At 34.1% G+C, this 25,565-nt stretch overlaps 2 protein-coding genes and 1 non-coding gene across 5 annotated transcripts; 2 read left to right on the top strand and 1 right to left on the bottom strand.

Moving 5' to 3' along the window:
- Positions 1 to 469: 469 nt before the first annotated feature.
- LOC128189076 (MOG interacting and ectopic P-granules protein 1-like) lies at positions 470 to 8,734 on the bottom strand. Its single transcript, XM_052860519.1, has 4 exons — positions 8,600 to 8,734; positions 5,905 to 6,050; positions 5,497 to 5,580; positions 470 to 4,682 (listed from the first exon to the last, which is right to left on the bottom strand). Exons 2-4 carry the CDS (start codon positions 6,044 to 6,046, stop codon positions 1,324 to 1,326), a joined length of 3,585 nt encoding a protein of 1,194 aa, XP_052716479.1. The 5' UTR covers positions 6,047 to 6,050; positions 8,600 to 8,734; the 3' UTR covers positions 470 to 1,323.
- A 3,869-nt stretch (positions 8,735 to 12,603) lies between these two features.
- On the top strand, positions 12,604 to 12,690 carry Trnastop-uca (transfer RNA opal suppressor (anticodon UCA)). The gene has a single exon. It is a non-coding gene; the product is annotated as a tRNA-Sec (tRNA).
- A 299-nt stretch (positions 12,691 to 12,989) lies between these two features.
- On the top strand, positions 12,990 to 24,870 carry LOC128189303 (PRELI domain containing protein 3A-like). Of its 3 annotated transcripts, XM_052860858.1 has the most exons (7): positions 12,990 to 13,124; positions 15,089 to 15,257; positions 16,488 to 16,574; positions 17,334 to 17,423; positions 20,917 to 20,987; positions 21,845 to 21,947; positions 23,920 to 24,870. In XM_052860858.1, the coding sequence occupies exons 1-7, from the start codon at positions 13,093 to 13,095 to the stop codon at positions 24,100 to 24,102; spliced, it is 735 nt and encodes a 244-aa protein (XP_052716818.1). In that variant the 5' UTR covers positions 12,990 to 13,092; the 3' UTR covers positions 24,103 to 24,870. The 3 variants fall into 3 exon arrangements, with proteins under 3 accessions (XP_052716818.1, XP_052716815.1, XP_052716816.1); XM_052860855.1 differs by lacking the exon at positions 16,488 to 16,574; XM_052860856.1 differs by lacking the exon at positions 17,334 to 17,423.
- Positions 24,871 to 25,565: the final 695 nt, after the last annotated feature.

Here is a 25,565-nt window from a genome sequence, read left to right as displayed (position 1 = left end):
CCAAAAATGTTATTATACATGTGTACCATTTCAAAATGACAAAACTGAGAGTGCATGGTTCTGCATACTCCATCTAAATTTACTGTCCTTGATCTGTGTACTAATTACCTGGAAAGCTGATGTTTAAATAATTTACACACTACTTAAATTTTTAGGGGCAATGACTGTAAAGCAAACATTTTCTAAATACGGTAAATGAATTTCAAGAGAAAGTTATAAACAGATTAATTTATAACTAGGTAAACATTCTGGGCATAGAACCAATCCGCATTAAAGCTAATGATGAAATGAAACATTGATTCATACCCATTATATATACAAGTCTTTGTCGTGTGTAACAGACACCAATCAAAAGAGAACAGTTACTGTCTTTTAACAATCGGTACAAATTATTGTTTTTGTTGTAAATTTCTTTCTTTTTTCTTTTACTTCAACTATATTCATTTCTTTCAAATAATTAAATAACATGAACTTCTTGTAAAATTTAATATCAAAGATATACAAGGACAATTTACAAGTTGCACAACATCTTGACTTCTCAACATGGACAATATTGACAGAGAGAGCGACAAACCATTAAATACATGTACCCTGGCTCTACTGAATGGAAGGTAAATACCGTTACTTCTATTCTCGTAGGCTTTCTCCACTGCATCAATATTTGTGAGCCTATGTTATAACCTATATATCAATTTCAGTGCAAAAGTTCAGTTAACTGAATACCAAACACTCAGAGAATGTAACAATAATTCAAAGAAAATATTAATAGATGGTAGAGGAAAAAATCCAATACTCTTATCATGAGGCCAGATGAACTTCATTTTTAGAATGTGTCAGAGTAAAAAAACAAAAATTATAAGTATAGAATTTCTTCTGTACTGTAATATTCTATCCATCGTGTAAATTACCTTAAGATATGCAATAGAAAAAAGACTTTTATAACAAACAAATAAAAATAAAGGATACCTATAATCTGTTAAACAATAAAATATTCAATGAATAACAAGAAAATTACACTTCATAAAACATTTAATCCACAACATTTATGCTTTTACTTAAAACACATGTCCAAAAGAGTTGATCAGAAACTTGCAGAAAAAGCATCATGATAATTTTTTTCAAGAGAAAATATATGCGGTGCAGCACACATCTAAACATCTCTGCATGTTTTAGACAATGGAAGTGCACCACCAATTCTATGTTGAGGCAATTACCAAAATAATTAGCACATAATCATTAAATGAAAATTCATTACGCAAATTAGATCTTGTGTTGTGTGATAATGAATGGTGAGAAAATCCCTGACTGTTAATGAGATGAGCATCACTCTAAAACAACCACGTTTTGACTGTCCGTTTCTAGTCTGGCTTTCTTACTGGTTGACTTGTCACTGTCATTACTCCGTCTTTTTTTGGTGTTTGTAGAATCTCCATCATCTCGCTTCTTCCTATTCTGAATTTCATCCCATATCTCTGACTCAAGTTTAGTGAATATTTCCCTCTGTTTTTCGAGATCCATCTTTGCTTTGCGTTCTTTACCCATTGCTTTTTCTATTTCTTTCTCCGACAACCGCTTGACTTTAACATAACACTTCTTTAGATGCGTGTGTATGTGCTTATTGTAGAATGCTTGTTTGAGGTTTTTCAAGCCACATATAGGGCACTTCCTGCCCGTTGACTTGCAGGCATGTTTAACGAGGTCTGCTGCTCTAGCCACCACCATTCCGCAACCTGAACACGTAGCATGGTCTCGGAGACAGTGGAGAGTTAGCTGGGTGTTATCAGGGAATTGTTTTGAACAGAAAACACAGAAGTTACTTCTAGCAGCTGGGGGTTTTGTGGGCTGAGAACTACTTGTAGCAACAGATGAGGGTGTACCTTTAATGAGAATTCCATGTGTGGTAGCCATATGCAGCTCCAAGTCTTTCCTTGTCCTTGTTTGAATTGCACAAAACATGCACCTTCTAAGAATCATGCACTCATTTGGATTTAGTTTGTGGAAACTTTGCAAGTGAGAATAAAGATTATCTGGCTGTTGGAAACAAATCCAGCACCTAATTTCAGGTTTAGCTGATTGGATAACAGTGTCAAAATGTCTTGAGCTTTGTCTGTGTTTGGTTAATCCCATGGCAGTCCAGAAAGGTGCTTGGCATACATTGCATCTGAACTGGGGACTATTCTTTTGAAATAGAACAGCAGGAAGATCCACTTTGTGGGCATAGAAAAAGTGGATTTGCAGGGACATTCTGTCTTTGACATAGCCTCCACAAATCTCACACACTTCAAATCCGGCCTGTTGGCCTGACGGAGCACTAGGTTTAGGAGCCACCGGTCTGTTGACCACCACCTGCTGCTGTTTCTGCTGTCTTAGCATCTCCCCCACTGTCGGAGCGTGGGGTTTCATTGCAACACTCTGGTTCACAGGGCCCATGGGCACCAGCACTGGTGTCATTCCAGGCCTAACCTTTGGCATTTTGAGCTGACTCATCTGAGCTTGACTTAGAGGGATCATGACGGGAACCTGGGAATTTCTCGGACCCTGTGGCAGAAGTGGTGCTGTGGGCTTAGTGATGGCAATCTTTGGCCGAATCATAGGTGGCTGAGCTGGTTGTCGAGCTGCTGTTAAGACTTGGTTATTTCGACTTTTTGCTGCTATCTGGGACTTGTACATTGCATTCTTTAAGCAGAAATTGATATCTGCGTAACTTGGATGTAGATTATGGCCGAGCTTAAATTGCTTATCACATTTAAATCTATGCCGAGTTAAATTGCTTTTTGCTTTAGTTTCAAAGAAGCACAGATGACATTTGAAGGGATCTGGTTTGTCATAGATCCTGGCTTTCACAGAATGCTCTTCATCCATGTGTTGTGCATACACCTCTGGTATTGCGGTTGATTTGAAGTCGCAACCATCCTGAGGACATTTTAAGAATCCATAAGGGTCTAACGGAGGGTCCATGTGCGGATGCTCTTTATGAAATGCCATTACATTTTTGGACTCTGTAACAAAGTTACAACCAGCACATTTTGTATAATTCAGTTCCAAATGTTTGTATTTTTCTTTCAGCTCTTTCACCACTTTTTTCATTCTCTCTAAATTTTCCTTTTCTTTGTCCCCTAGTTTGCCTTGCTCTGCCTTCCTGCCTTGGACTTCCACAATTTGACTGTAGGCAGACTGTTTTACAATATCCCCTCCCAAGTCCTGTAGAACCTTGGTCATAGTACTGATGTCACCCTTCACTGGACAACTACCACTCCAGAATGTGTTGTCAAAGTTTTTATGCACTGCATCATATTTCGCCAAGGCAATCATTTCCATGCTGGATTGTGGAATGAGGTCATCTGGATGAATGTACTCCTCTGGAGACCTTTGTTTCTGTGTGGTCTGCGAGTGGGAGACACTGCTAGCGATGGCTCGATTCAGGAGACTGGTGTACACACCCGATACCTTGGTAGGGCCCATATTTTGAGAAGAGGTCACTGGGACCTGAATGATTTGCTTGCGACCATCAAGGCAATGAATCACATGCTGAACATAATGTTGTCCATTTGGTCCAACAGTAACCATTCCTGGTTTGATGGGTACTACTGGAGGCTTAGGCTTGACAGGAGGTGGTGGTTTGTCATCTGACAAGTCTACAATCACTACATCATCTTTCACAGTACTAGTTACACGGGGCATCTGCTGCACTGAAGAAATAGGTATATCAATTGTTCCTACTTGTGAAGAGGACTCTTCGTCTTTATCACTGTCTTCATTTATAGTGATTAAAATGTCCGACCCATCAATATCCTTCACTTTTCCTACAGTTTCCGAAGCATCCTCCTCTTCTTTTTTTGTTGAACCATCAACAGAGTGTTCATTTTTATTCTGACACATAACCTTTTCATTCTCTTTTAGTTTATCAAATTTTTTCATTTCAAATATTTTCCCATCAGAGTCAATTTTTTCATCAGAGTTAGCTTTTTCTTTGCTGTCATCTTTCACAGAACATTCTTTTTTACCATCATGAGAATCAACCTCCATGGCAACTTCAGCTCTCTCACTGTCTTTGCTCTCATCCACCTTGTCAGCTATATCTACTTTATGTTCACTGATAATCCCGTCGGATTTTTTCAAGTCCCCACCACTTTGCTCCTCTTCCCCAGAAGAACAGATAAGTTCTGGAACCACTTCACTAGTGTTACTCTCCACAACACTGGAGTTGTCTTCGGACACACTGATGACTGACTCGTTGAGATCCACCTTGTCGGATCGCGAGAGGGCTGTGCCATCGTCAGTGCTGTCTTTGCTGTCTGTAGACATGAAATACTTGACTGATTCGACATCAAGGTCCAGCTTGCTTGCAATTTTACTGTGTTCCGGGTCTTCATTCACTGACGACTGTTCAGAGTCTTTGGATTTATCTAAATCTTCCTCAATTTTTTCAGTGGAATGATCAAGCCTCTCCTCCTTTGGAGATTTTTCTGAACCCTCTATTTCCTTCATTTCAGAACTGATGTCTTCCATAATTTCATCTGATCTACTAGAACTTTTGTCAGAGTCATTATTTTTTATTTCTGAGGTAAGCTGTGAAGCAATTTCACCATTAGGTAGAGATTTTTCATCCGACACAGAGGAAACCTCATCTGCTTCTTTAGACTTTGAAGGTCCATTCTGTTTAGGTTCATCATTTTGAACATCTGAAAAATACATATAAGCTCTTACAAATCAAGGAATTGTTTGGAAACCAGATATTCTAATATAGATAAATGTATATGTTTAGGCCCTTTATTATACTCAAAATGAATCTGAAGAATTTTATTTAACAGAGACTGAGCTAATATAAGTTAAGGAAATGCATCAAATCATTGGACTCTTTCTAGCATTATTTACAGATTTCGTCTGATGCCACATTTGTTACAAAGTGCAACTAATAATGGTTTTTACACATAATGGCTAGTAAGCCTTGCTGAAGATACCAGGGCAAAACTATGTTAAGGGAACTTTGCTTTGACTCTGACTCAAGAAATTTAATTCAAACATTTCACATTCTTCATCTGACTAACAACTTACATGAGTGAAGGTATAGGGCAGATAAGGCAATGGTAGGCAAAAAAAGGCTTTTGATAAGAATTTAGCAAAGGTCTAATATGACCTTGACATTTGGCTTAGAAATTTGATCCAATGAAATTTGAAATAAGGTCACTGTATATCCCTCACCTTCACTGAAGTATTCTTTTGATAATATCTTAGCCAGACTGAGCCATGAAGAGAAGAGAAAACCAATAGCAAGGATAAGGATTTTTCACAAAGATCTTCTACAGTTCTATGCACTATAATTTTTATCAGAAACTTTGTTCACCATTTACCCTGATTTTGTCAGGGGAAATAAAATGTGATGTTGGTTGGACAGGCAGATAAACTCCTGGCCCATAAGCAGACTGGTTACCTGGAGGACCTTACCAAGTCTCAAAATTTATTTTACAAACAAATTAAATGTATCAGTGATGGTACCTTGGGGGCGAGATGAGTTTTCTTGTGGTTTAATCACCGAAGGTTTGATACAGAATGGATCATCAACATCATCGTCTACGTCACCTGTAATCATACCCAAAATAAAAATGTCTCTCATGTTCTGGCACAAATAGTTAGCCTCACAATTTACTTCCAATATATCATGAAGGAAACCGTTGCATACGAGAGTAGTCAATCTATTTGTAGGTACAATATACGAGAGTCATTATATCGGTCTTTTCTGGTTTACACAGTATTTTTGACATTTCCTTTTAAAAGGGCATGTTAAAGAGAAAATTAACCTACCAGTTTGATAAGAAAGGTGTAACATAAAATTTTCATCTATTGAAACCATGCACTATTTTATCAATTAATCAGTTTCAAAAGCCTTAGTCATACAATTAATACCATTAGTAAGGAGTGGGTTGTCTATCTTGAGCTGGATGACTTTCCTTGATGTTGAGAGGGGCTGAATGGACGATTCCTTGACTGAGAGAGGGCTCTGGTCAGAGTCAGTGTTAATATCCCCATTGGTCCCATTATCCTCCATTGTCCTGCAAAATTCATTCAACAAATTAACAAAATTTAAGATTGATAAGTCCTTTAATTCAATGACTATCACAATGTTAAGTAAAATCCTGTAATCAATACAGTATACACTACTATACAGAGACTGCACCAATGGACATGCAGGTGATGTATTAAGAGTGCCTAAGGAATTTAATAATGAAGCATCATAAATTTGCAAACTTAATGCTGGATGAGAAGAATGAAGAATTTAATGTTACTAATTTTTTCCACAGAAATTGTGTGAAAATAAGATTAATTAGTTCAGTGAGTTGAAAGAGACTAGTCTCGAAATTTTGCGAAAAACAAAATAATGGTCTTTTTCAGATGTTCTGGTTTATCCTTTCAGAATCTGAAGCTTACGCTTAAAATACTGTAGACGTAAGACACGGGAAAATAAGTTCGATGTTTTTAATATCACTTTGATTGCGATCAGACAATTTTCCCGTAAACATTAAGCCACCATGAATATTAAGCAGTGTATATAATTTACAATATCTGTGTAGGCCGCCATTACAGATGTTATCAACAGATGTGTGCATAATCGGGGCCTTAGTTTCCACTAGCTTATTGTCATTGTTTTAGCAGTTAAAATGAAAAGTATTAATATTATGTATGATTTAATACAATTATTTAACAGGGCTGTGTTTTACAAAAGAACTTACAACTTAAAACCAAATTAATGAATGCTAATTAATCACCAACTAATCAGTAATTTATCTTATGGCTGAAAAATATAATTATGGGAATTAAAATATTTGTAAACAAATGGTTTTATGTCAATTTTGTTCTTTAAAGATCATTTTACGAGGCTGTAAATATTTACGACTTTGTCGTAAGTTCTTTTGTAAAATGCAGCCCAGGATGTGTTTCACCTTTATATTTAAACACCCCCCTGCGCAGCCAATGAACATGTGAACACATACACTAATTGTCACTCCTTTAGAGCAAATTTATATGTTTTGAAAAGTCTTTATACGCATGTTGTCTGTGACTTGAATTTATATTGAGCAGTTAACTCTGAAGCTTAATTGATGTATAGAGTCGTTAGAGTTTTAATACACAGTCAGAGATACTAACAGACACTATAGCAACACGTGGAATTAGAGACGTTATCAGTATTACTACAGAAAATCAGTTTTTAATGAAAACTATTCACATTATTACTATATTGAGAAGAAAAAATGTGAGTGAAAGTTTCAATTAATTTTGTGAGTAAAACAAAATCCACTCGCTAAAATTTGCGAGCAGTTACAGCTGCTTGGTCTGATTTTTTTGTTATTACAGTATCAAATTTTTTTCCAAACAAACCATTTATCTTAGAAAGTTAAGGACTTTCTCCTATTTACACGTGCAGAATCAGTCCTTTCAAAGTTAGAAATATTCAAAGTAAATAATTTCTTTTTGGGCAAACAAAAAAACAAACCAAAGTGCATCATGGGAATTCTTAGAAAAGGAAACCGTTTGGTTTCATCGCCCCGAATGGTTATTCAACCCGCATGCTATTAATCAATTGTAAAGAACGCAAACTTCAGAAATATTAGCGAACAAAACGTACACATGTTCATTTGTAATTTGTCTGATTATTTCAACCTTTATTTAATGCGATGTCAAAGTCGTAATACAACCATACCCGTCTCGTCGTCAGGGGTGAAATTTAACATGAGGTGAAATAATGCGGTACCCTTTTATGTCGTTTGTTTGTTAGCAAAATTTGTACATATTGTTCTTCATTGAAATTTGGCTTAATTGACAACAAAAAACTACTGCAATGTATATTATTATACATGTTTTATGTTCATTGGATGTTGTATGTCAACAGTCTTCATGTTGCCCCTTGAGGGCCCTTAATTGGTTAATAAAGAAATTGAAATATACTAAGCATAACCATCGTTTAAAAGCCTGCATAAAATTTGATATAAAATCTGACCAAGCAGCTTTAAAAAAGGTAAATTTCAATCCCTGCAACCAATATCAACTGTTCTTTGGTGATTAGTTTGTTATCAACAAATATTAATTAAAACACGGAACATAACCAAAGATAACCCCCCCCCCCCCATTTCGTTTGTTTAATCACGAGTTGGGAGTGATTGCATATAATACATATCTTAGCCCATCGTTTAACTAAATTACATCGTATTCTAATTTAATATGACAACTTAGATCAATAATGCAAACACATGGCATACACATTGTACATGACCCAATATTCCTTGTTAACCATTCCATGTATTCACTACTTCCGGTACACGATTTCTCCTTTCGATTTACAGAAAAAGTATTCTTTCTTCTACACTTTGTTAATAGACTTTGAAAATCATCCTATTTGTTATATGTTTTGCTGCATAGACAATAGTTAATTTAATCAGACGATTGAGAGAACTTTCTTCAGATTGCCTAACCCTAGTTTTACCGCCACAATATGAGAACACTTCGATCCACCACCGATTTAAATCTCATGCTTATTTGTTTACATAGCAATGAATTCAAAGACAGTTATCAGGTTCCGTAGCTCGCATTAGTAATGAAAATGTACCGTATATAACTCCTTTATAAAATACTCTCCACAGGTCTCTAAATTCTTATTTCCATTGACAATGAATTCTGTTTTAACAACATGGCCGACTTCAGGTCACGTGACAAAATCCCTTTTTCAGCGGACGTGCTACAGTTGTCGACGTCATTATCGGAAAAGGCATATCGTCCAATCAGATTAAAGCTGGCATTAAACCTTACGAATGAGAGAAATGTATGTCATGACGTCATTATATCACGTGTTCACTATGAGAAAATTTATCAAGGTCATGACGCTGCTAATCACCGTCGATGGACGCTATGACGTCATTTTACATATAGTATGACGTTTTTAAACGTTTTTCGATCAATTCGGTTCATAAAGTGTTGAAAATACGTTGTGACTTGTCAAAGATGCAATTTTTGATAATTTTAAGAAGTTTATCTCTACCTTCTACACCACATCTATTTCGTTCTGTCTGACGTATAGAGTTAACAGTTCTATTTAAACCTCATGGACAGTTCGATTTTAGCGCTTTTAAAAAAAAAAATATACCACAAATTACATTTGCCAGGGCTGAAGAGCAGTCAGCTATAGTCTGTCCCAAGATATTTATGCAGCACATTTGGACGATTTTTAATAAAAATACACTTACCTGTGAAAGAAGTGCATTTGAAATAGTTGAAAGGGGTATTTTCTAAGATAATTTCAATGACACATTATCATCTTTCACTCGGAAAAATTCACAGGAACGAAAACAGATTCCTTACGGAGATTTATAATGGGGAATGTTTACATCTTTTCTCCATTCGGAATACACTCGGAATACATCGCGCAATATTTCAACGTTATCATCCGGGCTTGCTGCAATACAAAATCTCCGTAGACGTCACATTTTTTAGCATTGTATTGAAACCTGATAAGCTAAGAGGGGCGTTTTGACTGAGAAATCTTGGAAATTTTTCATACTTTTGAATGAACATCGTTTGAATCCTGAGGTATTTATAAATATCAAGCAATTAAGCCAAATGTGAATCCAAAATATCTTGGGACAGAGTATAATGCTTAATTGGTAGAGACCCTAAAAGCTATCTGAGGGTGATGCGTACGGTCCTTATATAAACTTCGTTCAATCAGAAAATCTTTAGGAAGCGATCGTATGGGCCTTAGGTAAAAGTTGCTACATTTATTGGTAATTCATTGGTTTTCCTTAGATATTGCACCAAAGTTTTTATATATCATTACTTATGTGGCTAGTCTGTGAGTAATTTATTAATGCTATAGTTTTTAAAAATAGTGCTAGCGTTTATACCAATGGAATTATTTTATAACAAGTTAAATTGCAAAACATGCATAAGAACAACAGCAAACCAACAAACCATTTATTTGTGGGATTTGGTATGTCTATAAATTAAACTTTGTAAAAGAACAAAAGCCACTAGCTTCGATTCTGTCGAAATTGAGAAAATACTTGTGTAATTGTTTATGCATTTGAATCTTTTAGTTAAAAGATATTATTACTTATTAGGTTGAATTAATCAATGACTGACTATGGAAATATCGGGTTGATCAATTTCTTGATCCATTTCGTAATTTCAATTTTAAATAATTTAATTCTGGTTGTAACGCGCTTTCTGATGGGCTAAAAAATTATTTTATATCGTATAAAGAATGTTGCCTACGTCATAGTAAAACTAACGTCAAAAACGTATCAATACGCCTGACGTTACGCTTGAATTCAGTACAATTTTACGTCATTTTGAAGGTCAAATGACCGTTTTTATCTTCAATGAAGAGTAAAAAAATTAAATTATAAGCAATGAATTCAAAATTTATTAGTTTAATACGATTGAAAATGGTTTGAAACAGTTTACGCTTTTTTATAAACCGCTTTACTCATGACATCGAACTTTATAACAATCCAAACTTTAGAGCACAAACCCCGATTAATTAAACAACTTCCTTAAGGGTAAGTTCATATTAATAGAAGAGCCACTGTAACAGCCACAAGCGTGAACTTTGATTTTCGCCAGTGACGTTGCATTTCACAGCGTTCAACGTTTGTGACGTCATAATAAAACTCGTCATTTAAACCTTTCAGTACCCTGTGTTTTTGTCACATGTTTATCTCAATATCACTCATGGGATATCACACTCTGTGTTCTTTCGCCATATGACGTCATAATTAAACATTCCGTACATGTAGGTTTAGGCAGTTGATTGACGTAGAATAAAAAAGTAAAAAATTTATTCTGTTGAAAAGTGTGTAGTTGTAAATGTGAAGCATTTAATGTGGTTTCATTTATATTTCATGAATTTATAAAAATTTGTTCGAAAATGAAATGTTTGTTTCTTAAATTTCAGGGAACTTCTTTTCCTTGCATGAAGTTGTTGAAGTCTTGTAATTAATGTATTGTGCGGCTCACAATTACAATTTTTACAGAAAAAAATGATATTAACAAAATACGTGGTAAAACATGTGTTATAAAAAAAATCTTTAATGATTTGCGATGGTGTATGATTTTTATGCAACTCGTTGTGTGTTTTCTATCTCCTCGCCAAGTCTCGGGGATAGAAATCACACAACTCTTTGGGATAAAAATCATATCGTGACCATCGCAAATTATGAGATATCCAATAAGCTGATGATATCACTCATGGGATAAATTTTTTATATTACCCTGTGTGTTCTTACGCCACCTGACGTCATGATTACGTAGCTTTAGGGGATGATTTACGTAGAATGAAAAAGTAACAAAATGATTTAGTCGAAATGTGTAGAGTTATAAATATGAAGCATTTAATACTGTTTCGGTTTTTTTCATAAATTGATAACAATATCTTAGAAACTTGTTTGTTAATCTAAAAGACTTTTTTTCCGTGCGTAAGACGTCTAATAGTAAATGTGTCGTGCGGCTCACAATAATTTACAGAGTAGATCGAGTTTTAACAAAATACGTTGAAAGAATATCTCATGATTTCTCGGCATGCAAACCAAACTCAATGTAATAGTATACAAGAATACTTGTTTAACAACGTTTTGTGGAAATATGGCTATAATTCAGCTTATGGATTTAAATTAACTTTCTATATCGAATAAATTAAAACTATTTTCACATTTAAAAAAAATTGATAATGAGATTTCACGCATGACATAAACGATCAACCATAAAAAATGGACATTGATATGAAATATCTCTTTCTGCGTGTGTTCTTTTTGTTTAAGGTTTTATGCTTTTTTATGTATTTATTTTTTGCTTTAGATTTTCACTCGATATAAAATTCACTCAAAATAATAACGGTAATGCTTTGCATTTTTTTTTTAAATCCAACATATATATTATGCATATTCGAGGATCACATTTTCAAAAAGCAAGTTAAATTCATTTCTACATCAGTGACAATTTTAAAACCTTTTGAAATACTTGAATATAAGCTTTCATATGTATACCCCTTTTTCTTTGCTTACATATTAAGATTTAAAACCTCTTTCCTTCATTTACATGTCTCGATCCAGCGTCAATTTAACAGACTTCAACCAGGGTTACTTTAATACCGCTGAACACAGTGTGGCTTATAATTTTATAATATCTCATTATTATAATGTTATGATATATCTATATTATAATTTTGGAATATATTTATGTATATATAGTTATAAGTCATATATGCACATCACTCCTGAAATTATACTTATGACTTTTTCCGTCTCACTGTGGTGCGTTGTCGGCACTTGCGAACTATTAAAGAACGATAACTACCAATTATCTTTTAAGCCCTTTTAAACATGTAAATATATTTTTGGTTATTTTGTGTACTACATCGATAAAGAATTTGCAATTAAATCATACGATTATCTAATTTATATACCTATGTAAAATTTAATTAAAAATTATTAACAATATGTTTGTTTCATTTTAAACAAAATGAATTAAGCAAAATATACTTGTAAATACTGGAAAACATCAGTTATCTACACAACCTCTTTTATGATTATATATCTCTCTAGAAAAGGTCTTAAAAGTGCCCGGATGAACCTCGGTGGTCCGGGGTGCAGGCTTCAAACCTGTAGCCGATTAGCGTCGGAGTGGTTCAATTCCACCTTCTGGGCGGACGAAGTTTCACTAAATAACTATATTTTAATTTTTTAACATTGATTTAAAACTGTCAAGAGCGATACAGCTGCAGTTTTATAATTGACTGTCTTATATTAAAATTTATTTTGAGACAATCCCTCCTTTTTACTTGACCTTTGGAACCATACATATTTATACGCCTACTTTTGTTTTAACACTCTTTACGATTTACCTTTTATATTATTGATTCATATAGTAAACGTTTTATAAATAATCATACGTAAGTTTTTTAATCATATTTTTAAAATACATATCATCTATAAACAAGGAGATTAAATTATTTTCTATGTAGTTCGCGCGGCATCATAACCGGTGTTCGTCTGTGATTAGGCGTAAACGTCATAGACCGACTGAAAGTGACACTGTTAGATCGTTACCATGTCCTCTTGGTCTTCGGAACATATTTTCGAGTAAGTGCCAGTTATATTTGATAGATTGAATTGTAAGAATATTTTTAATGCGTTTAAATGATTTTTTATGGTAAATTTGTACCATGAAGCAATATTTCCATTGACCTTCGCTTCACGTGTTCCACTGGGTGAACTTGTGGACACACGTTACGAAATGAATGTGAGATGCAGGGTTTTCACATAAAGTTGAGGGAAGATGAATTGTATTTTTGTATAAATTGATTCATAACAAGTTGTTGTGTATTAAATTTCTTATAAATGTTAGTAATTTTTGTTAATATGTGACACTGTTATATATAATAGCGAGAACATCTCCATTGAATTCATGGAAAGATATCCAAAATAATAAATGTAAATTGCACTGGAAATGCTTTACTTACAATTTCAGTATATGAATTTGTCAGACTTTTTACCATATTTGAATATGCAGAGAAATATATTATTATATCCCAATGATAATGAACTTTACCAGTGTGCGAAATTAACTTTTCTGTACTATATAGACAATCGGTCTACAACATTTTCAAAATCTATAGACCTGATTGCTTTCATATAGACCAAAAACAACGAAAAATATTATTCTCTATTTGTATTGTACTGGCGTGCGACCAGTTCTCGCCGAGTACCATTTCTCCCAGTACATTGTGACGTCATTTTTCGTATATAATTTTATGTGTTGATAAAATGACGTCACAATGTACTGGCGAGAAATGGTACTCGGCGAGAACTGGTCGCACGCCAGTAATTTTATTCAGGGTGAACATGGTGAAATAACCTGGTACTTCACAACACATTAGGAACTCTTACTATAGGACATGGTGAAGGGTGCCCGGCTCTAAACCCACACACAGTGACATTGCCTTGTAATGATTATTTTGTAATACATGTACCAATCAAATAAACTCAGATAAAGTAAAGGAAAATAGATATATAAAATACCCTATTCCCTTGAATACTGTAGATAACACGATACAAAAGGAAACAAAAGCGCAGAATCTAAGACAACGTAAGGAAAACTGAACGTCTGTCATGAATTCCAGGTGTGCAGTCAGGGTTCACGAATGCGAAAACTAGAATGGTGTATGACTATCCGGGTTTTTTTCCCCAGGTCTAGCACCTTGTGAATACTTCAGTTTCACTTTGTCAAAAAATGACATGCTCTGAATATTGTTTTTGACTTTTAAATAGCACATGGCAAATACATTCTTCTTATTGCAGTGTATTTAAAAAGGTATTGAGTAAAACGTTCAATGGACTAGACGACAGGCTACGTTCATTCTATAGACAAGTTGGTCTACAAATATTCGAGTTACTATAGACCGGGCGTATTTTCTATAGATTTTGTCTATCGTTCTACCGTTAATTTCGCACACTGTTTACCAAGGCCAGGGTGGGTGTGTTTGGGGGGGGGGGGGTTCAATCCTGATTTTACTATGTATATACTAAAGAGTTGATTCAGTCACTGATAAATATTGTGTCATTTCTCATGCTTGTGTCCTGTTGACAAAGTCCAATAAACTATAAATAATACTGGCACCTCATGAATTAATTTTTCATCCTTGTCAAGTGATGATTCTAGTATTTTGACCCTTCAGCTGTCTTATTGTAAACAAGCAGAAAATGAATATTTTTATAAATTATTGTTGCAGAGGATAAATTATGTATATGATACATGTTACTGTAACACATGAATGTTGCTCGGTAATGTATGTACTATAAATGTTACTGGAAAGACCTTTCCCTCTGTTGAAGACTGTGATTTTTACCTGTCACAGTATGACGTCTGTGCATGATCACAAACAAAATGTAAGAGAATTAAGAAATACAGAATGATTGGTCATGTCTTGAAACTGTGTCACTTTGAATGTCATTTGTATAAAAGATATGCACCTTTTATATTTCACTTCACATTCCACATAGCCACATCATTTATGATTAATATGAATGTTTTGTTAATTTTACAGGCATCCTTGGGAGGATGTGGTGCGAGCAGCGTACCGTAAATATCCCAATCCCTGTAACCCAGCAGTGAAGGGGGTGGATGTTGTGAACCGATCAGTGTGTCCCCAGGGGACTATTCAAAGCCACCGCCTGCTCTCGACAGAATTCCCCCTCCCAGAGGTGGCTGCCAGAGTATGTATATGTCTTTATAATTTAGGAAATGCAGGGTGATGATATTAATCTTTTAACAGTTAATAATTTACTTCAGAGATTTAATGACCAGTAATAGGTGGTCAAGTTTATGATATCATATTTAGAAAACAAGATGTGCAAGATAATTTTTTAATTTTTAATGGACTCTATCATAAAGCATTTATACATGTATGTATGAAGTTTGTTTTTTTTTTTAGCAGTCAGAGTTGGCGAAAAAACCTTTAAATACATTACACGGTGTGTCTGATGAACTTTCAGAAAACTTTCAAATTTTCCCAACCAATAACTTTGACATGTATGCAAATATCCTTTAAATCTCCCTAACCAATAAAATGATTTTCTGAAAAACAAAAAGATAAACACTGTACATATTAGGATTTTTTTTTAGATCAGTCATTTACTCCCAGTTAGTTTTTCAAAATCTGGCAGAGATTATTTTCTGTAGCATATGTTCAGATTGTCTGATTTCACCTCCTTCACTCTTTCTTCTTTCTCCTCTGCAAAATAAAAAAGATATATTCTTTATTAATTTCCCTCCTGAAGAAACACATTGACTTGTAAATGAGTAATCCAACCAATAGAGTCTGGCAATTGTGATTGTTTGTAATTCAACCTCATCTGGTTGTGCTTCTGTTTTATACAATATCAAAGGCGATAAAAATGGAGACACATTGCTAATCTCTAATAAAATGAATATATAAAAATCTGATAATTACCTGTTACTGCCTATTTATAGAAGGGTTGTGGATCAGTTAAATAGTCTCTCATCTACCAAGGTTCTATAAATTACATTTGTGTTATCTCTTGCTTTTGTTTTTCATTTCTTCCCTTAGTCCCTACTGTCATACATCAGCTCTTCTCTTTATTGTGTACTAGCCTCTGCTGTTAATTGAGATTTGTATCACTTTAAACTTTGAATATTGTTTGATGTGTCTCTTTAGGTCACCCCATTCTCTTTTACTACCATTTTGCTAAATTTGCATACATAAACAAATGAGTACTTGGCTTTTACAAGCAATCTTGTGCATTTCGCCAACTCTGTTTACAGCATTACTATTAGTTTGTTCATTTGTTTATAATGATTAATGACATGTGAGGCTGCTATCACCATAGTTATTGTCAAATGATGTAGGAAGTTTAACATTGTATTCATAGTACATGTACTATAATTTGTAAACTTTCCATAAAAGTAGTATTCAATGCATTCAGATTATTGGAACACCAGAGAAAAACTTCATCAGCGAACACTCCACATTAAATGCCAGAAATAAAATGTTCAAATTAGAATCTCGCAATGTAAGTACTTAGGTGGAGTATAGCAGCATGAATGTTGTACTGATTGCATGCCTCCTGAATGATGGTATCTGGCTGTCCATTGTCCCTCACTAGTTCTGTGAATGTAACACAAACTGGGGGGAACAAACTTTATACATGTACTAAGGCCTAACAAAAAAATAGGTTTGTTTCCGCTTTCAGGCTGAAAAAAATTAGGGTCGGTAGGTCGGTTTTTTTTTTTTTTATCTTTTTTTTTTCCCTCTCCATCTGTTCAATTGTGCATATTAAACCATTTATCTATTAAACTGGGTAAGATAAAAAAAAAACAAGTATTTGTTGTCATTGTTTAAATGATCTGATGAACTTTTTCCCCGGCTGGTGGGAACATTTCTCGAGCTCAACTGGCACGACATGTGCTGCCATTTGTAAATAACAAACATCTACACAACACTGATGACATCTAAATAAGTTCTATAAGCCTTTTTACGACTTAAATTTAGAGGACACAATAAATTTTTAAATCGGATAAAAACAAAATTTTAACAAGAAACGGATAAAAACGGAAATTTACGAAAAAACTCAAAAAAAAAATTTGGGTCGGCGGGTTTAAGTTAGGGTCGGTCAGGAAAGCGGAAACAAACCTATTTTTTTGTTAGGCCTAAACTAGATTAACCCAGTTCCTGGCTGTAACAGGTTATCTAGAAAGATGTATGTATTCAGATGTATTGTATTCAGTTGATACCTGCATGCTGTTTAAATTCCTTTGTTCTTTGCTGTTAGCTTTTAGGGGCAAATGATCATGCTATGCATATAAGTGAACATTCCAAACTTGACAGATCCAAGTCCAAATATGAACTTCAGTCCAAAAATGTAAGTATGGCAGTCTGGTCTAAAATTACTATACAATTACGTAGTTGAGTATGTAGATTCCAGGTCTGATGTAATGACAGGAGTTTCAGGAAGGTTTGTAATTTAATCAATTTAAAGCCAAGTAAAAATGTAGAAAAGTAAAGTCCTTTGTATAGTGCACACTGGGCCACACAATCTTTTCAGCTGAAAATAATTATGAAACGGGGAATAAATATTGTATAATAGCAGTATTATAATATTAAGAAGTATGTCATTTATGATTATATTCTCAAAGTATATTATATCTGTACAGTGAACATGAATCATACAGCAGGCATAAAGCCTATATTATGTTCATTAGAGATCAAGGTACAGATAAAATAATAGTGTACCGGTATATTTTAAAAGAACCTTTAAACTAATCTATGAAGACGTTATAGAATGGCAGTGTTTGACGTAAAAATTTTAGCCTTTATAATTTTCAGAGCTTAAACTCATCCCATCAAAATTTCTGTATTATTTATCTCAGAATATGGATTGCTTGGGAATTAAAGTAGACTGTAGTAATTTTAGACATCCAAATTTAGGAGAATTACTTACCAAGAGAAATATCTATCAGTAATATTATGGTCAATTATCGTTGTGATATAACAAAGATCTTGAATTAAGCATTAAAGTTAGATATGTCACTTCAACAACATGTCTTCAGTACTGTTGAAGTTTGTATTAATGAAAAACAGGGATATAATTTATTTAAGATATTCAACCAATTTTTTTGTTGATGGGGATGCATATTTATATACACCTGTGCTTATTATACACAAGACTTTATTGTGATACATACCAAACCATTGTCATCAGGTAATAATGTTTATACAGATTACATAATAATCTCAATGTTGTATTGCATGTCAGCTGTTAATTGTTATGAATATATTCAATTAAAGCTGCTTGGTCCGATTTTTTTGTAATTATAGTATCAAATTTTTTTTCATACAAATCATTTATCTTAGAAAGTTATGGACTTTCTCCTATTTACACCAGCAGAACCAGTCTCCTTTCAAAGATAGAAATATTCAAAGTAAATAAAAATAATTTCTCTTTGGGCAAACGAAAAAACAAACCAAAATGCATCACGGGAATGTTTAGAAAAGGAAACCGCTTGGTTTCGTCCCCCGAATGATTGGGGTTATTCAACCCGCATGCTATGCATCGATTGTAAAGAAAGCAGACTTTAGAAATATTAGCGAACAAAACGTACACATGTTTATTTGTTATTTGTCTGAACATTTCGATGTCAAATTCGTAATACAACTATACCCGTCTCGTCGTCAGGGGTGAAATTTAACATGAGGCGAAATAACGAGGTACCTTTTAATGTCGTTTGTTTTGTTAGCAAATTTTGTACGTATTTTTTTTTCATTGAAATTTGGCATAATTGACGGGTAAAACTACTGCAATGTCTATTATTATACATATACTAAGCATAGCCATCGTTTAAAAGCGTGCATAAAATTTGATATAAAATCGGACCAAGCAGCTTTAAAAAATGCTTTACTCTCTTTTCAATAACAGAGAGGTTTAGCAGACCAACAGGTATGCTTACTTGTATGTGTAGGTTACAAGTTAGAACTACACGTACCAGTTCACATAACTTTTCTTGTTTAGCAGTTGTAACATGTACCTGTACGTGTAAATGTTTTAATGCAATTCTAGATATCCTCTCCTACAAAGCTGAGAATTTTAGTCGCAGTCGAAAATTGAGAATTCTGTATGTGCTAATTTTATTATACATATTGTTTATATATGTATATTTTTATTTATCTCAGATGAATAAAATAACAGAACCATTGCATGTTTTGGAAGAAGAGATATGTGTATTAAAACTCCAATAACATATTGAACGAAATTTAATGAAAATTTATGTTTGTTGATATCAGTATTCGCAATAAATATTCAGGCTTAAGAAAAATAAACATATTTGTTAAAATAAATAGCCAACAGGGAAACAAAAGCTACAAGTTAAACCTTACGGGTACTTTGCAATTTACACGTATGTTCATTCGGGTACATACGTGTAGAAATTCGTCATTACACAAACTGATGATGTAATGCACGTATTTCTTTTTCTACAGGTACATGTACGCATACACATTGGTTTGCTAAACCTCTCTAATATTACAAATATCTTGTCTGTTATCAGCTTTTAGGTAAGGACATATGTTGCAAAAGTCTTTTTCACAGGATGTTCAATTTGTGCATGCTTGTAAACTTTTAATGCATAACTAAGAAATCAAACTGCAGAAAAGGATAACTAGTCTTTGTCTGGTTTGAACATTGACCAATATTCAATATAAATATATTGCTCGTCTACCAAAATGCATCATTAAATACAAAATATTGACTTGCACAAAACTGCAAATAATCCGTAATATTTGGTGAATGGACTCGGGATTATTTTGCAACTGCGTCCATATCTGTGTTTTATGCCTAAAATTTGGGATAATGTTAAAAGGACTATGTGCGGTATGCTCAAATATCTGCCCCCGATTTCAACCAATTTTAAAATAGTATCGTATAAAAATAAAATCTTCACAAATCATTGTACAGAGGTTGCCTATAACTTTAATCTTGATTTTAGTCATCATTACTCATTCGCTGTTTATCTATGACGTCACGTAAATTACCTAATTTCCGCAAATTTGCAAACAAATGAAAAAATTCTCATTTTTGCTCTCTATTTTGCATTAAGAGTTATAGAGCGCAGGTCTGCTCAAGTGCCATTTTAACATATGTTTTTCTTCATAAAGTGATACACATTATACTAAAAAATGGTACTTAAGCAAGCCTGCGCTCGATGTTTCCCAGTCGAAAAACCATCGGAAAACACCCATATTTTGCTACAAAACATCAATTTATCAAAATAGTGCAATCTTCATGACATCATTTTTACATTATGACGTCACTGTGGTGATAACCTTTTACACCTTTATTTCCAATATGATTTTAACTATCTTTCACCTTATTTTTAAAGCTCTTTCTAAATATTGGATTTTGGGGGCAATAAATGCATAAAACCGCACATAGTCCTTTATGAATTATGTTTTTCAGTTTTTAAGATTAATTTATGAAATTGTATCTTAATTATTTACATTCTTTCATTTTTTATCATGCGTAAATTGGCAGTACAAAAATACATAATTAACATATACTGGTAGTTGTCAGTTCTAAAGTAAGAGTGAAAATACCGTCTACCCAGGTATACATGTAGGTACCGGTAATTTGCAACATATGTCCTACCTTAAAGATATCCTTTTGTTGCATGAAATGCTTGATACAATAATAGTTTATAACAATTTTTCTCGTTGAGAATTTTTTTTTTCAATAAGTTCATAAACATTATAGAAGTGTATATCAATTAATCATCAATATATTTTAAAGATGGTCTTTAAATTCTTTCTTTTTTTTGTTTAGAATTTAATTTTTTAAGTGTCCTTTATATTTTTTTTCTAAGCTTACCCTTGGGCATTTAGTGACCGTCCACGAACGCATGGAATATTTCCCTCACCCTCAGGATAGATCAAAGTAAGTATTTCCTGTATACTATATTGGAATGTGACAGTGTTTATGAATTAATTCAACAGTTACAGATTAAATCCAGTAACTTCTTATTTCAATTTTGTCAGTTCATGTAATTTATTAAATACAGGTTTTTTGCACATGTGATACAGATGACATCACAAAATCCGTATCGGCCTCCGGGGCTGATACAGGTTATCAGCCCTCCAGGGCTGATACGGATCCGTATCACACCCCTTGCGGAACTCCTCTGCCTTTTTTCGCTTCGGCCTTTTTGGATGTTTACAGACGAAAAATAAAACATTTTCAGTTACCGTCGACATTTTTAAGTGCAGTTGAAAACTTCAAATGCTAGCAAATGTTTTAAAGCAGTCAACTTTTAAAACCTGGTGAAATTTTGTTCTGTAGCTTCATGTTTGTTAAAACAAGAAGAACTCATATTTTTATTAAATACATGTACATGTCCAGACTTTTTTCAAATGATATGAATAACATGTCCAGACTTTTTTCAAATGATATGAATAATCAATTTGTTCAAGTTGATGGGTTTTCTTTTTAAATTTATTACTAAGTATGTAATAAATATAAAAATAGATACCCTTTTCCATATCACAGCTTGTATCAGCCCTCGACCAATATCAACCCTCGGGCCTTCGGCCCTCGGGCTGATATTGGAGTCTCAGGCTGATACAAGCTGTGATATGGAAATGGGTATGTATTATTCTCTATATAAACTACAAATCTGTCCGTGTAGTTATTTTATACCCGTATCGATATTTCTTTTATGTCATTCATGATATCAATGGTTTGGTTTCAGTGTATAATAATGCATTAACAGTATTCTAATTTATTTTATTTTGTAGAACCTGTCTCAAACAGCAGTCCACAGTCAAAGTCAATGTGCCTTTTTTGTCAGGCTACCTAGAGAGGCTCCTTATAGAGAACTTTGAGAAGAATGCCATGAAGGTATGTATTCTGATTCCTTTGTGTGAAGTAGTCTCACTGATCTTATTAGCTCACCTGAGCCAAAGGCTCAAGTGAGCTTTTCTGATCACAATTTGTCCGTTGTCTGTCGTTGTCATCGTCGTCGTTAACTTTTCACATTTTCATCTTCTTCTCAAGAACCACTGGGCAGATTTCAACCAAATTTGGCACAAAGCACCACTAGGTAAAGGGGATTCAAGTTTGTTCAAATGAAGGGCCACGCCCTCTTTAAAGGGGAGATAATTGAGAATTATTGAAAATTTGTTGGTATTTTTCAAAAATCTTCTTCTCAAAAACTATTTGGCCTGTAAAGCTAAAACTTGTGTGGAGGCATCCTCAGGTAGTGTAGATTCAAATTTGTTCAAATCATGGTCCCCGGGGGTATGGAGGGGCCACAAGAAGGGGATCAAGTTTTACATAGGAATATATAGAGAAAATCTTTAAAAATCTATTGGGCCAGAAAAGCTCAAATTAAAATGGGAGCATCCACAGGTAGTGTAGATTCAAATTTGTTCAAATCATGGTCCCTGGGGGTAGGGTGGGGCCACAATTGGGGGAAGAAGTTTTACATAGGAATATATAGAGAAAATCTTTAAAAATCTTCTTCTCAAAAACTATTGGGCCAGTAATAAAAGCTTAAATTAAAATGGGAGCATCCACAGGTAGTGTAGATTCAAATTTGTTCAAATCTTGGTCCCTGGGGGTAGGGTGGGGCCACAATTGGGGGATCAAGTTTTACATAGGAATATATAGAGAAAATCTATAAAAATCTTCTCAAAAACTATTAGGCCAGAAAGCTCAATTTAAATTGGAAGCATCCTCAGGTAGTGTAGATACAAATTTGTTCAAATCATAGTCCCCGGGGGTATGGAGGGGCCACAATGGGGGATCAAGTTTTACATAGGAATATATAGAGATAATCTTCTTCTCAAAAACTATTAGGCCAGGAATGCTCAAATTTGAGTGGAAGCATTCACAGGTAGTGTAGATTCAAGTTTGTTCAAATCATGGTCCCCGGGGGTAGGGTGGGGCCACAATTGGGGGATCAAGTTTTACATAGGATATATATAGAGAAAATCTTTAAAAATCTTCTTCTCAAAAACTATTTGACCAAGAAAGCTCAAATTGGCGGGTAATCATCCTCAGATAATGTAGATTCAAGTTTGTTCAAATCACGGTCCCTGGGGGTAGGGAGGGGCCACAAAGGGGGATACATTTTTATAAATAGAGAAAATCTCTATAAAATCTCTTTCTCAAAACTATTAGGCCAGGAAAGCCCAAATCTGAGTGGAAGCATTTCCAAATCGTATAGATTCAAGTTTGTTAAAATAATAGTCCAGTAGTATGGTGAGGCCACATTGGGGGGTGAATTTTTACATAGGAATATATAGAGAAAATCTTTAAAAATCTTCGTTTTAAAGACCATTTGGCCAGAAAAGCTTTAACTTGTGTAGAGGCATCCTCGGGTAGTGTAAATTCAAAATCACAGTCCCTAGTGGTAGGGCGGGGCCGTAATGGCGGTTTGAATTTTTACATAGGAATATATAGAGAAAATCTTTAAAAATATACTGGGAAAGTTTTTCGGTCCAAAACTCAGTACATGTACTTAGTGTGAAAGAACAGGTTATGCAGATATAAGTTTGATGAAACCATGATACCCTGGAGAAAAGTGGGGCAACAAAATGGGGGGGGGGGGGGGGGTATATAGGAATAGAGAAAAATCATCTTACATGTACAACAACAAAAGGGGCTTGGTATTTACCAAAAGAAAGAGGTGGAATAAAAATTGGCAGATTATCAATTTTTTTTTTTTTTAGCAAGATCTACTGTACTTAGTTGTCAAGATATTTTGATACTGTAATGCTAATTTGATCAGATGCTCAGGTGAGCGATGTGGCCCCTGGGCCTCTTGTATTTAGGATGGTTTTAAATTTCACTCATGTGTCTGTTTCAGGGACGTAATGGTATGGAGTGGGTGATTGATAGAATAAAAGAAGAGGATTCATCAAACAAAGTAAAACAATCGTCAGACATTTTAACACAATTAGAAACCAAATTCAAGAGGGAAGCTGAGGACCTCAAACAAAGCATGGACAGTTTCTTTCACAAAACCCAGGCCAACACCTCCCCACTTTGATCAAGGCCCACTCTAGGCTGTTGTTAAGTTTCTCTTTGAACCAGTGGATTTGCATGGATGCAATGAACTTCTGATTCTGGAATCCACTGCTGTATTATAGCTTGTTATGCCTTGTGTGACCAGCTCTTTTCATTTCTTGACATCTGAGCTACCATCTGTGATAAAGTCATCACCATAATAAACTCCTCAGGGTCTTCATCATTGGTATACACACATGGAAATCCATCTAGGTGTTTTATTTCTTCTTTTTTTTTTCAATTTTAGTACAATTAGGATATTAAGAAAATTTGTGTAATATGTTCTGTTGCATTTCTGATGCAGTGTAGGAATCTCTGACTCTACAACTGAAGCTTCATGTATATTTAATGGTCATGACATAGATCATTACATTGTTCATTAATGGTTTCTATGTACATTTGAATGATGAACACATTTTATAGTCAGTTAAATCTGCCTCTGTTGTTAGATCTTGCTGCATGATAAAAATGTTGATGCACATATAATTATTCTAGTTCATTTAACTTATATAAATATATAGGAAACAAACAATGAAGGCATTTTTGTGTATTGAGAAATTCCACTTTTTTTCAATTTAAAATCTGAATTGACTGATTATTGGTGGATTTCTGCATATCATGACTGTGATGAATGGGAATTGCAGTCTGGTCTTTTCACTGTAATATGTTACTTTATGTATCGTGTTATTTTCTGTTGTTTATAGTTTTGTTTTAAATCATATTTCAAGAAAATAAATGAAATGAAACTTAATGGTTTTGCTTTTTGTATTTTATAAAGCAGAAAATATAGTACGGGTAAAGCATTCAAATATATAAAAGTCATTAATACTTACATTAATAAACTTTTATGGTAAATAATTGTCTGTAAAATAACAAAAAAACAAAACACAACTCCGATTACACAGATGCATGTAATCTTTATGATAGATGTCAATAAAGTAATATCCTGCTATTTTGTATGAAAGTAATTGGTGAACCATAGTCGCATGAAGACCATACAAGAACTAACTCCCCTTGATTATGACAGCTATTGTACACCATTCAAGATTGCTGTCAGTTCTAACCCAGACAGTCTACAAAAAACTATTGTTTCTCAGCTGGTTGTATTTTACTAAGCATGGTTTACATGTTGTCAGCTAATTGGTAGATAAGCTCTATTTGATCAACCAACGGTACATATTTACACTACAAACCTTGGAAGTTCTTGTAATAATGCATTCTTTAATACAAGCTGGGGGAACTTATTCAGGTCATGGTGTACCATTGTCAGAAACAGTTTACCTGTTGTGATTATTTCTATCTTTTTTGATGGCATTTCCAATATAATGTGTAGTTTTCTGTATACATTTGTTTTTGAAGTGAATGCATATTCTCCTACAGCTACTGCCAAGATCAAAGAAATGTGCCTGTATTATTCTCCAATATCCCATGGATGCCATCAGTAAA

Source organism: Crassostrea angulata, chromosome 6 (assembly GCF_025612915.1).
Source record: "Crassostrea angulata isolate pt1a10 chromosome 6, ASM2561291v2, whole genome shotgun sequence".
Lineage (NCBI taxonomy): Eukaryota > Metazoa > Mollusca > Bivalvia > Ostreida > Ostreidae > Magallana > Magallana angulata.
Note: the sequence above shows the minus strand (reverse complement) of the source record. Positions and strands in the feature narration are given on the sequence as shown.

Bases quoted from the DNA above. Each gene is read 5' to 3' on its own strand.
- LOC128189303 (XM_052860858.1), top strand. From the start codon at position 13,093: ATGTCCTCTTGGTCTTCGGAACATATTTTCGA. The intron at 17,424-20,916 runs GTAAGTATGGCA...TTTTTTTCTAAG, and splicing joins ATGAACTTCAGTCCAAAAAT to CTTACCCTTGGGCATTTAGT. The intron at 21,948-23,919 runs GTATGTATTCTG...TGTCTGTTTCAG, and splicing joins TTGAGAAGAATGCCATGAAG to GGACGTAATGGTATGGAGTG.
- LOC128189076 (XM_052860519.1), bottom strand. From the start codon at position 6,046: ATGGAGGATAATGGGACCAATGGGGATATTAACACTGACTCTGACCAG. The intron at 5,581-5,904 runs GTATTAATTGTA...GTATGATTACAG, and splicing joins CAACCCACTCCTTACTAATG to GTGACGTAGACGATGATGTT. The intron at 4,683-5,496 runs GTACCATCACTG...TGTATTTTTCAG, and splicing joins AAACTCATCTCGCCCCCAAG to ATGTTCAAAATGATGAACCT.